General features: G+C 40.7%; 1 protein-coding gene across 2 annotated transcripts; it reads right to left on the bottom strand.

The window, feature by feature from the left end:
* Nucleotides 1-3,305: 3,305 nt before the first annotated feature.
* On the bottom strand, nt 3,306-12,457 carry LOC140303955 (zinc finger protein ZXDC). 2 transcript variants are annotated; one of them, XM_072382949.1, is made up of 10 exons: nt 10,419-12,457; nt 9,957-10,109; nt 8,934-9,012; nt 8,624-8,754; nt 8,193-8,363; nt 7,007-7,806; nt 6,038-6,122; nt 5,738-5,910; nt 4,886-4,987; nt 3,306-4,065 (listed from the first exon to the last, which is right to left on the bottom strand). In XM_072382949.1, exons 1-10 carry the CDS (start codon nt 12,418-12,420, stop codon nt 3,979-3,981), a joined length of 3,783 nt encoding a protein of 1,260 aa, XP_072239050.1. In that variant the 5' UTR covers nt 12,421-12,457; the 3' UTR covers nt 3,306-3,978. The 2 variants fall into 2 exon arrangements, with proteins under 2 accessions (XP_072239050.1, XP_072239051.1); XM_072382950.1 differs by having other exon boundaries at nt 7,022-7,806.
* Between the last annotated feature and the right edge of the window lie 281 nt (nt 12,458-12,738).

Genomic DNA, 12,738 nt, shown 5'->3' with positions numbered 1-12,738 from the left:
AGTTTTGTTTGTAATATCGTAGTTTCTCTCCTCACTTGAATTTTTATACCCAGACACAAGAATCTTTTATTAGTGTTATGTAGCCAACTTTAGAGCAGCCAAGACCAAAACTTGATTACTATCTGCGATTTGTATTGCATAATAATTTCTAATAGCTTGTTTGGAAAACATGAAATTCCCAGATAGCTCTGATTTAATTAACAACTTTGGTGCATTCACTGACCCGAGATATTTAGGCTTTCTAATTTATGACTTTCTTGATTTTCAAAGTCTTGTCAGAACCCTGATAACTGTCAAAAATATGCCTTCTTTAAAAACCTTGGCTTTCCAGAGTTCGTATACATTTTTGCTATTTCAGAATATGTAATTGCATATTCTGTACTGCGCTACTACTGTATATATTCATGTATATGGTGCAGAAACATGTCCCTCATTGGTCCAGCGGTACCTTACCTCTCTGAGCTGCTTCATTTCAACATTTCAGCCAAACAGAGCTGAGATCATCCAGCTACTTGCTGTGCTTAAAACAAGGCTTAAAACTTAAAGCGATTAGCCTTTGCAGTGGCAGCCCTACCAATGGAACGTTTTTCAGTGTGGTCCAGCGATGGACTGGCAACCTGTACTGTAATCTGATGTTAGATGGGATAGACTCCATGTTAGTGTTAAAATCAACAAAAGGAAAAAAAAAAAAACCTTTTTCAAAAAAGGTGACTTTACTTGCCACTCATCACGTTGTTATTTTCCTTCACTTTTCATTTAAGTATTTTTAGTAAATGTCAGCTCTGCTACAACCTTGTTTGTTCATTTTGGAAAAAGTAATTTTATCATAAATTCTTTTTTTTTTCTTAAAACTGTTTTCAGTCTGTTTTAAGAGTATATACTATTACATAGCACTGAAATGTAGGTAAGAAACAGCACTTGTCAAACCGACTGGTTACCTTTTACTAACTACAGATATCTTATGGCCATTTCCTTATCAACTCAGATTAATAATAGGGAAATATGTTCTCTTTTTACAATCCCATTCATGTGAAAATCATCAGTTCGTGAGAAATCTGAGGTAATTCTCTTCATTCACCATCTTTGTTGGTGCTATTCTTGTTGGTGCCAGCAGTTTAGCTGTAGTACCATTAAACACATTTAGTCTTGCTTTTTCCAGTTTTGGTCATTTCTGTGTGTAGCGATCATACTACTGAATTCATTTAATATTTAATTACCTTCGTTGGGGCACCACCTCCCCTTTCATTTGGGAGGAAACAGAATTAGGAGTTATCAATCTCACAGTTTGCTATTTTGAAAGTTCTCGCTTGAATTGACCGAAATTACCTAAAGAAAGATTCAACATGACTATTTACTAAATATGGGTTATTTATTGAACATTAAACAGAAACCTTAAAGTTGCACTTTAACATGGTGCACTAACGACTTAATGGTACCTGGAGTAAACATCTGGTTATAGAAGATGATTCATGACTTGGTGTAAAGGGCAAGAGAATAGATAAATATGGGGAAACTAATTTTAATTCTAGTTCTAAGTATTATCACGGTCTATGGCTAAGTACAGATAGGAGTTAGTTGTAGTAGATAACTTAATGGTTATTTTAATTCGACATTTTCCTAGACACATCACTTCCGAGGCAGGCAGAGATCGGATGTTACTTTGAGTTGCGAAGCTTCAGAGTGGCAGCCAACTCGTCAAACAGCTTTCTTTTCCTTTCTTTCACTAGTCGTCGGAAAATACGATGCACCGAGCCTTTATTCCCGGTACTCACTTCTTAGGACGGTGACTTGGTTCGTTCGTTCGGTCAGCTGGAGGGCTCTAAGTGCATTGAGTAAGATGATGGGGGAAGACTCGCGGCTCTCTTGGTCAAGGATGTCAAAAGAATGCCAAGTAATGTCGATTAAAATAACCGAAATCAAACGGCAGCTGCGCTTGAAATAAACTTTAATAAAAAAGAGAAACGTAATTAAATGCAGTCACGTGGTCTACCAAGAGTTTACTTTGTCTGAATGACAGTTTACAGCGGCTAGGCGAATACGAAGTGAAAACGTAAAGCACGTAAAAACAAAAAACGGCCAAACAAGACGAAAACACCAAACTTAGATCCACCTCTTCTGAATTCTCATTCAGTCTGTCACGTATATTTTCTTTGTAAGTAATTGTAAAAGCGTAAGCCAAAAAGCAAGAGTAACTTCTGGTTTTGTTCCAGTGTTTTTACTAGTGAAGGCGGAGTGTTGTTCACAACTCTCAGTCCGCAACCCTATAGTTAAGATTCTGGGCGTAGCGACTGGGCTTTTAATCTAAATTAAACTTTACCAAGCCAACGACTAGTTTCTCCATTCTTTTATCCCAAGACACACATTCAAAGAGTTCTGAAATCAGCACATAGTACAATGATCTAAAACCGACATGAAATAATGTATGGTATAAAGAATATTCATATAGTAAGATAACTTTTGATTACAGTTTCAAACCTGTACCAGCTCCAGGTCGGAGTCTGTGATGACACATGTAACTTAAACAGAATGTTATCCAGTAGGTTTAGGATCACTGGATCATTGTAAAACACACATTACATTGTTTCAACCATGGACTTCAGTTTACCCAAGTATCTAATTATAGAATGATTTTTAGCTTAACGGTTTGGTACCACTGACCTCTAGATGGCACTGTGTCTCCATAGAAAAACAACTGACGTTATCACATATTTACTTTATTGGCGTACCACGCACAATGAAGCTTGAGATGTCAGTGAGAATTTCAATCAACTTGTGCCAAGTTATGAAACATGCTTAATATAATTCCAATAATCCGGTTTGATGGTGACTCTGAAAGCATTGTTATTTTCCAAGAGTGTGGAATTGCTTGATAAATAAATGTCACCTCTAATTATATCTCAGATAAGGCCCATTTGGTATGAGCTCTGTCCCCCGCTCAGCATCAAAAGGGGAGTCCTTGTATATTTCAGGCCAGCTCGTTAGTTGGCATAAACATGTTAATCTTTCCAGGCTATTGTGACCAGAAGGTCACAAAAGGTGGCACACGGGGAAACATTTTTCCAATTCCTTTCCCAAGATGGTAAATTAGGTGGTCTGTTTCTTTGAAACCAATACACAGAAAGCAGGGAGTGTTAAATGGGTTTCCCCCTCATTTTGAGCATCCCTGAGCCCGCTACATGTGTATGCTGATTCGTTATAAGTACATTTGCTCTTTTAACAATGAAGTTAACAAGTCTTTCACATATAAATAATGCAAAAAAGTTTGTTTTCATTTTAAAATGAAATTAAGGTCTGTCACAACACTGTTTGATTGTGCTTTGATTCTTTAATTCATCTGTGTTTGGCTCTGCCATTCTGTAAACCCACAGCTAATAATAAATAAAATGTCAAAATTATTACAAGAAGGTAGCAACTCTTGTCATACTGTATACAAACACATGAACAGGCATGTTATCAACATGGACTTTGGATGGCATCCAAAAATGAATCTAAAAGTAATAAAACACAAGCCAAAATAAAAACAAATAAAGCAAATAACCTGCAAGTGAAGGGGTGCACAGCATGAGATGTTTGTAAGGCAACTGGAACACAGACAGCACACGGTGTGTGCACAAGTATCAATGTGGCACTGTGGAATAGATACCATTATTGTTCACAAACACATGACACACAGGATCAAGAAACCTCTGATGCCTCTGACATGACAGTGCTCTCAGATTCTAAGTTTGATGTGAACAGGACTTTACGTATAAACACAATATTTCACTGAACTTGGAATCCTTATCTCAAGGTGCATTATCTGTTGAACCATGTCCCTCCATCAACAAACTACATCAAGCACATCCAAAAAGGCCAGCAAGGTCCTGGGCAAAGATGAGTAAAAAATGGGACCATCTCAGGGTACGTCCATGTTCGTAAATGTAAACGGGGAACAGTGCCTGTTTTGTGGGGTTTGTTTCTCGGAGGGGAGGGGAGGGGTCACTCCAAGTCCTGGAGGTTGATTGTGCTTCCTGTGAACTGGGAGTTGTCAGAACTGTTGTCGTCTTCGGTCATCACTGTGGGTTCCTGAACGCAAACAAAACCAACACTGCACTTTAACGTAGAAAAACGATTCCAAATAAACATTCTCTAACTCTGTATCCATTTCTCAAGTGATGGTTCTCCTGAGCCTTCACATGCAAGTTAGACAAATACTGCTCACATCATTTCTATTACTTTAGATATAACCATGGAGTGGAATTTGTTCACAAACTTTAAATTGTCAAACTAAAACATCACTTATGAGCAAATATACTATTCACAAGGCTTTGCTTCCATTTTCATTTAATTAATTTAATTATTGTCATTTTTATCCCCTTAAAATTCAACAAATGAAGCTCAGGAGTTCAAAAGTCATTGGAGAGATGAGGAGACTGCCTGAAATTTTGGACTGTGGTTTGTGTTGTCTTAGGACTATTTTTTCTCTGTCTTTGTGAATTACAGTGTGACATTTTCTGTTTTTAAGGTTAAATGTACAATTGTGTATGAAATTTGTGCAGCAGAAATTGCAGAGCCAAAACTAATAGTGAAATCTAATTTGAACCCCTTCAAGATGCAGGTGGTACTAAGGAAAAAAGAGCAATGTGGACTTGTATCGCTTCTTTTCTTGCCAAATCACTGGGTTTATTCAGTTGAGAGTTCTAGGTTTTAAGTTCAATGCATGGCTATTTTGCACATGCGAGCACCTGCTTTCATACAATACAAAGAATATAAAAGTATTCAAAATACTTTTGAGGTAGACTATATATTGGTGACTTTAGGAAACAATTCAGTATATGTATTATGAAACATAGTGGAGAATCAACAGACACAAACAACAGAACTGATAAATGAGAAATTGACTAACCTGTAAAATGTTGACAGGTAAGTCGACAGTGAGCTGAGAGTGAGAGCTGGAAGGCTGAGAGCTCAGCTGGAAGGCCAGGTCACCATCACTGGTTGGATCATCCTGAATGTACACACACATTATGATCAGCACATCAATCACATGTTTTGTGCTCCACTTTTTTTTTTAAAACTCATGACAAGAAAAGTACCAGAAGAGTCATTTTCCATGAGAAATCTACAACAGAAGTTTTTATGCAGTTTCCCAGGCTCTTCAATGTTTGGTTTACAAAACATATTGAGCAAAATGAGTGATGAACAAGAGAAACAAAGCGAAAAGGATGATTTGATTGAAAGAACATGCAAGTCAAACCATGTGGTTGCTCTCACAGGTGACCTTTCAGTTTCAATATTGGCATATATGGTTGCAGTGGTAAGCGATTACAGGAATACTATGTGAGCATTCAGTTCCAGTAGTAGTAATAGCTGTAGATAAAATCACAGACAGTGGTTCCGATACTGCCTGTAATAAGTTGTCTATCATCACTTACTGTTAGTACATCAAAATAAAGAAACAGCAGATTGACTGAAAAGCCTTTAGCCGTATATGCTTTTACTTGTCACTAAAATGACCAATCAAAGACAAGTACTGTCCCAACTTCTAGAGTCTCAAAGGTTAACCTGATAAGAGTGTGTGTTGAGTGGGCACTGAGCAACGTTCGTGAACCCCCCAACCTTTGTGAAACATCACATTAATGAGCTTACAGTCTGTGGATGTCCTAATGCTTTTTAGTTATTCATCACAGCTTTTATGCCTAAAGCATGGTTATTTCAAAACAGTGGTATGTGGTAGCCTTGTGATTACAAATCTCACCTGCAGCAGCTGAATCTGGACATATTGAGCCCCAGTGACAGGGTCACGTAGAGTGAGGCCCCCATTGGCAGCTACAGCTCCATCACTATAACGAGCACTAGAGGAAGCAAGTGGCACCGGTGTTGTAGCAACCTTCAACCCTTTAGATTTTCTCTGGCATGAGCCTAAAGTCTCTGGAGAGCAGAAAGAATAATCCATTATTATTCAAATGGTCACTTTAGTCTGTAGTCTCTGTGGATGCTGAGCGAAAATATCAAATTGAAGAGTTAAATGGTCAAAGAGTTAATATACGTTTATTACCTGGTGTAGCTAAAGAGCCTTGTTGCTTTTTCTTCTTGGCCAGTTGGATGGCTCTGTAGTCAGTCCTGGCTGAGCCTCCACTCTCCTAATAAACAAAATGGGTGCACATTAAGGTTACAATAATTTTTTTCCCCAGTTGATCTACTGATACAATTTAAATTACCCTTTCATCAATATGATGTCAGCAAATATCGAAAAATCTCTTGACTGACCAACAAGCCAAAAGCTCATTATCTATTTTACCATCAGAGAAGAATGTGAATGATACCTTAGCGACATAGTTACTAAAGCACCTTTGAGATGTGGAATACAAACATTTTGAAAAATGTAATCACTCTTCTGTGATTTTGAATAGTATTTTCATTCTAACTGCAGATCCTCCATAGTACCCAATATGTGGGATGCAGAAGTGAAGAGAAAAGACAGAAAGATATTTTCTTTCACCCAAAAAGTGTACCTCGACTTTCTTTCGGGAATTGAGGCTCATTTAATTTGTGACATGCAGTACATAAATGCTGGATGTGCATAAATGCTGGACAGATTATTATAGTAAGAGGATTTCTTAAATGAAAATTGATGTGAATTAATATCCAGAAACAGATTAAAATTTAATAGGCAACAACTAAGATTTCAGGTTCCGGAAGCTTTCTGGTTTCTTTTTTTAGTTTGAAAAACATGTCAAACATGTTTTCTGGGATTTTGGTGGCACTCATACCAAAAAAATACCATCTGAACAAATATATTATTTTCTGATGACTGAACTTTTTATAAACCCATATAAATACGTCTGCACACAAATAATGACTGTCATATTGAACCATAAGTTAGGGTTAAAGGAAAAATGCTTTAGCTCTTTTTTTTTTTTTTAAATCCAACCTCTAATGCTAATGACAATGAAAGGAATTGTCCCTTCCAAACACTATAACTTGCATATTTCATCGGAAATTTTAAATATGACAAAGAACTAACTGTGTGGCTGCATACCAAAAAGCTGCTGGGTGACACATCGTTGAGTTGCGGTTCTTTTTGTGGGCTGAAGCTGTTGCTATGGCTGGGAAAAACAAACTGTGTGAGAACTTTTTCCCCCTCTTGAGGACCCAGCACCTCCACACAGCTCAGCAGAGGCCCTGCACCTCTTTGGCCACCCACCTCAACCTCCTTAGATGGTGAGGCCAGCAGCTCAGCAACAGGGGCGACAGCCAAGGAAGCTGAAGGCTCAACACACATGGCACTGGAGGAACTAAGTGGGTGCTGCAGAGTGGGATCCACAGAAGCACCAGCACCCTGAATGGTGAGAGCTGTGAGTGTTCCTCGGGCCTTAGGGGTAACTGTCTGCACATCATCCAGGTTAAGGGTGCCTTGTGGGGGCAGAACATCACCTACTGTTCCCTCCAGACCACGTTGAGGGGCCATGTCATTGCTGGTTGCCATGATAAGTGGGTCCAAAGCCTTGGCCAATGTGGTGCTATTGCTGGTAACCAGTGTACTGCTAACTGAGGAAGGGTCAATGGTCAAAATGCCCGAGCTGACCAGAGAGAGGTCCATTGTAAAGGGGCCATTGGAGCTACTTCCAGCCACAGGAATTCCTACTCCTATGCCAGCAGTAGGTGCGGTGCCCCCAGGCACAGCAGAGAGCAGGGAGCTGAGGTCCAAGTTAGTCAGCTGGTCAGCCCCGGCAATACCAGGCCCTGCAACCGTCGTCTGGGTGGAGCTGATGAGCTCGCTGCTGGGGGTGAGGGAGGATGTGGTCTCCATCTGGCTAAGAACATCTGTGAGGGAGGAGAGAAAGAGGTTTACTTGGAAGAGCTGAAACCAACTCTTGTCATCCAACATAACTGTGTGGAAATTTCAAGCAGGGCAACTATACACTTGTATAGTCTTTAATAGTAAGAGTAAAACCATATAAATACAATCATTAAATTTGCAGTTTAGCTGGAATATGATATTTTGGAGATACACTATCTTTTTTGTACTTATGCGTCACAAATCTCACGGCACCACAACAGTGGGTCATACATGAATATGTACGCTACAGTTATCTGTTATGCTGTGTAAAGGCAGTACTTACCAAAAGCCCAACAAATACATTAGGCCTAATTTTAAAAGATACAAGTTATTATTTCTGGGTTAAGAGGCAACATTGTTGGTTACTAACCTGCACTGAGGTGGTGGTGTTTGAGCATGTGGCTCTTAAGGCTGCTGCGGGAGGAGAAGTGCTTGGAGCAGTTGGCCACAAGACAACGGGTCCTCAGGGTGCTGGCATCCTGCTTATGCTTTTTGGAGTGTATGTACAAGCTGCTACGTGCTGAAAATTTGGCATTACAGCCTAAGGAGTGTAAAAGACACAAACATCACTTAAGCAATAGCCTATAAAGCAAACTCATTAAGCATTTGATGTAAGCCACAACAATACTGGACAATAGAGGGTGTGCAAAGGACAAAAAAAAACAAAGTAAGAAGCGTCTCTAAAAATGCTATCTAAAAAAATTATAGTGAAAAAGTACTAGCAGGCAGTACTAACAGTCTTAGAGAAAACTGTTAGTACTGCCACATGCTCATGTTTGCACTCATTTCTATTTTGTTTACCTTCTGCATGGCACTGAAAGGGCTTTGTGCCCAAATGGGTGATGCTGTGGCCCTTGAGGTGCTCGGCCCTTGTGAAGGACTTCCCACAACCCTCCTCTGTGCAGACAAAGCGACGGTCGTCGTCATGTTTTCTGAGAAACAGACACACACAAACGAAAACTCATTCATCATAACAGCAAGTTCAGCACATTGCATGATAACAAACAATTTTACTTTGTATCACTTGCATAACACCATTGCAGCTGCTCTGTCCACACCATAAATCTAATTATAAGACTTTTCTGTTTCTGTAAATTGGTGAAAAAGTTACCTTTTATGTCGGAGTAACTTTGACATGCTGGTAAAGGACCAGCCACAGCCCTCCGAGTCACAGACAAATGGTCTCTCACCTACAAAAAGAACACTGGAAGTATTTACTTGTGCAGAGGACAATAACATGTATCACAAGACACATTAGTTGGTAACAAGGTCTTTAGTTTCCAGTGACTATTTGCCTGATGTCAGACAAAGCAACCAATTCACTTCAGCCTGCCATTACTTCCACTCTAAGGCGCTGGATTTCCCCTTTAAGCAGGTTCCTTCACTTTTTGCTCAGGAGGCACTCTTGTAGATGCTGAAAAATGGGAGCACTGCCCTTTTAAAATATCCATGTTGCACCACAAAGCTCAACAACACCTAAGCATGGCTTTTATTGTGAAAGATGTGCATCCTTTCTGTATGTAACAGTACACTGGACTGATCTGAACTGGTTTAAATTACGCAATAAAATATAGTCAAAGTTGGTATAACCCCAACCCTACCGCATGAATGCAGAAGCCAACAGCTGGATTTGGGTACTTAAATGGAACACTGAGATTGTCCCAGGATGCATGCATGGGAGCAGAGTTATTGACAGAAGTGGACTTTTTGGAAAAAAACAACTCACCACACCAGGTAATTTCAAATAAATGACTGGAAATGAGCCAGAGTCTGCCTTACAGGCTACCTATTGTCCAGACAGTTCTTATACAGACAAATTACAAAACAGGGGGCCCAAGATGATTAAAAGGCTGAGCGCCACTAAATGCTGGCATTTCAAAGAAAATAACACACAGGATCGACACATGCTAGGTACAATAGTATATGTGTGTGTGACATAAACTGAATCATATAACTAAAGAATTACTTTTTCCCCCTATAAAACTGTTTAAGAATGTCTGATGCCTGAATGCTGACCACTGTAAAGTTCGGACAGGCTCTATTTATTGATCCTGCAGCTTTACGCTGAAATGAATGGCAATAGAACCACTGATGGGAAGTTTCAATATAACATTCATAAATATTACCAGCTTACCAGTGTGACTTCGCATGTGTATTTTGAGGCGACAAGCCTTGTCGTATGTCTTGTCGCAGCCCGGATAAGTACATGTGAAGTGGCCCGTTTCTCTGAAGTGAGTTCGATTGTGGGAGAACAGGGCACTGAAGGTGATGAAGGTTTTCTCACAGCCTGTGCAGGACAGAGCAGGGAACATGTGGGAAGAAAACATTAGACCAAATAAGTATTTTGCTACAGTCTTTCCTATGAAGCATCTCTCTAATACAGCATGTTAACAATTCTGGTATGTGCAATCTCCTGGCATCACCTTATAAAGTGCTTTATGAAACTTTAAAAAGGCCAGAATTTAAGGAAATTTGCATCATATTAAACACAAATTAGGAGATTGTAAAAAAGCAAACCATCAGCAGACATATTACGTGTGTAAATACACAATAAGAAATAACAATCAATACTGGGAAAGAACATGGTTTGTTTTACCTGGAAATTCACACTTGTGGGGCCTCGGTGGCTCAAAATGGACCCTTTGATGATTGGTAAGTCTTGAAGCGCTGCGAAATTTCTCGCTGCAGATCTCACAGATGAAGGCATTATCCTGTTCATGAACTTTGACATGAGCCTTAAGGTTGTAGACTGTGGTGAAGCACCGCCCACAGCCTTCAAACTGGCAGGTGTGAGGTCGCTGCTTGTCATGGGACTGAAGATGCCTTTTCAGTTTATAGGAGGTGGCAAAGGCCCAGCCGCATCCCTCCACAGTGCACTGAAATGGGCGTGGGTCCTCTGCATGGTTCAGGAGGTGAACCTTGAGTTTCTGACGAGTGTCAAACGTACAGGAGCAGTCTGGTTCTGGGCAGGGAAAAGTTGTCACAGTGTCTTTCTTTGACCTGATTAGTGGTACAGAATTTAAATCCTCATTGTCACAGTCTGCCACAGCAGGTTTGGGCGATGGAGAGACCAGATCGGCCTCGGTCACAGCACACAGTGCCCCTGCCTCCTGCTTGACAATGAGACAAGAATCTAGTGAAGTACCCAATTCTGACAATGAGCAATCATCCACCAAAGCTAGTTCAGAGTCACTCACAGACAAACGAGGTCTATGCTCCTCCTGCTGGCCGGGGCTGGCTACTGCCAGAGTGCTTATCTTCCCGATGGATTTAGTACCACTATCATAGTTTAGAAGAACAATATCCTCATGGTCTTTCATGCCGAGATGCTCCTTTAAGCTGACCATGTCATCCTCCTGATGTACATATCCCTCTGGTGAGGCAGCGAGAGTCAGTATCCCATTTTCAATAGTCACTATGATGCTTTGGTTGTTTATTGTGATGGTTCCGGAAAAGGTTTCACTAGCAGGGGGAATTGTGGATGCGGCGACTGGGTTTGCACTGTCCTGCAGGGCCCTTGAGTCTGGAATAAAGTCTGATGTTTCCATGGATTCCACGATACCCGCCGTCTCTGAAATTAAGGCAGTGCTCTCGTCAATTCTCCTCTGCACCGACAGTTCCCCGCCCAGCTTTCCGTCGTTGTTTTCGGTGCAGATCTGGCCACAAATCTTATCGCCATATTTGTTAGTCAAGACAACGTCCTCGACGGTGTGGTGAAAGACAGTGTGTTTAGCATTAACCACGTCAGAATGATCGGTTAAAAAATTGAAAACGTGATCTGCTTTCTTCACTGTTTGTGTACAAAGACAGCTCAGGTTGTCATTAGTTTCACAGAAAGCAATATTACTACTATTTCCAACCTCCATAGATCCACTTTGACTTGCTGTAGCGCACTCTGCTTTTTTACCTTTCATTTTATCCCCGTTGTCGGATGACACATCCGGTCGGTGTTTGCTTGCGTCGGCGGTTCCATTATTTTGGACGACATTAAAAACGACATACAATTCCTGTGTTTGTTTGTCAATCCTGCTCAAGCTCCATGGCACACTAGTACTGTGGTTGTCTACAGAATGCTGCTTGAAGGCGCCGTGCTCACGCTGCTGCCGTAAAACTGAGAAAGGCAACGTTAGCTGCCGCTGCGGCACAGGTTCCTCTTCCCCTTCAAACAGAGGCAGCGCCATTTGCATTACAGAGTCCCCACTCTCTTCGTATTTCCAGGCAGCTCTAAAAAACTCATGTGAACCTAACAGTGTGTTAAGATCATTTTCTTTCTCTGTGTTTACGTTATGACGTCCCAGAACCGCTCTGTTTTCCGGTGAATTGGTGTTGATGGTTGACTGTGGTTTGTTGACAGGCGAACGTACGATATCGCTGCCATTTTCCGCCAGCAGGCGAAAGGACGAAGTTATCGGCCTGGTGTTGTTGTTGTTGTCACTCTGAAACTCTGGTGTCTCCAGTTGTCGGTCAGCTTCATTCTCAGTTGAAACTAAACGAGTTAACGACTCTGACATTGATCGAAGCGGAGATGAAGCAGTTCTGTGTTGGGCGCCATGTTGAGAGTGAATGTTTTGGGCATCAGAAAGCCCCTGAATTTCCATCTTGGTATCCCTGTAGCAGTAACTCTGAAAGGCCCGCCCTAGTAGCGAGTTATGATCCAAGTAGCCACAACACAGTGTCGAGCAGGCCAAGTGTCGCTTTCAGGGTCTTCATGGAAATCACAAGTACTCGATTACATGAATTACGCTTACCCCACCTGTGTATTTGATAAACTGTGATTTATCAAACTTTTGTTTAAAAATTTAGGTAATGTAATTTGTAGATTGAATAAATTGATCATTCTTTCACGAAATATCAGTGTAAAAGCAAACGTCCCACTCCCTCGGCAATTACGTTATAGAGTAATTTTCATTATCTAT

The sequence above is a fragment of the Leuresthes tenuis genome, unplaced genomic scaffold (assembly GCF_036924035.1).
Source record: "Leuresthes tenuis unplaced genomic scaffold, fLeuTen1.0.hap1 SCAF_3, whole genome shotgun sequence".
In the NCBI taxonomy this organism is placed as follows: Eukaryota; Metazoa; Chordata; class Actinopteri; order Atheriniformes; family Atherinopsidae; genus Leuresthes; species Leuresthes tenuis.
The sequence above is the reverse complement of the archived record's forward strand: the minus strand, read 5'-3'. Positions and strand labels throughout refer to the sequence as shown.

What these genes read in the sequence shown, in the direction of transcription:
- LOC140303955 (XM_072382949.1), bottom strand. Translation starts at nt 12,420, where the DNA reads ATGGAAATTCAGGGGCTTTCTGATGCCCAAAACATTCACTCTCAACAT. An exon ending in AAGTTACTCCGACATAAAAG is followed by an intron (nt 8,755 to 8,933) that starts GTAACTTTTTCA and finishes TCTGTTTCTCAG; the next exon opens with AAAACATGACGACGACCGTC. An exon ending in TACCTGTCAACATTTTACAG is followed by an intron (nt 4,066 to 4,885) that starts GTTAGTCAATTT and finishes GTTTGCGTTCAG; the next exon opens with GAACCCACAGTGATGACCGA.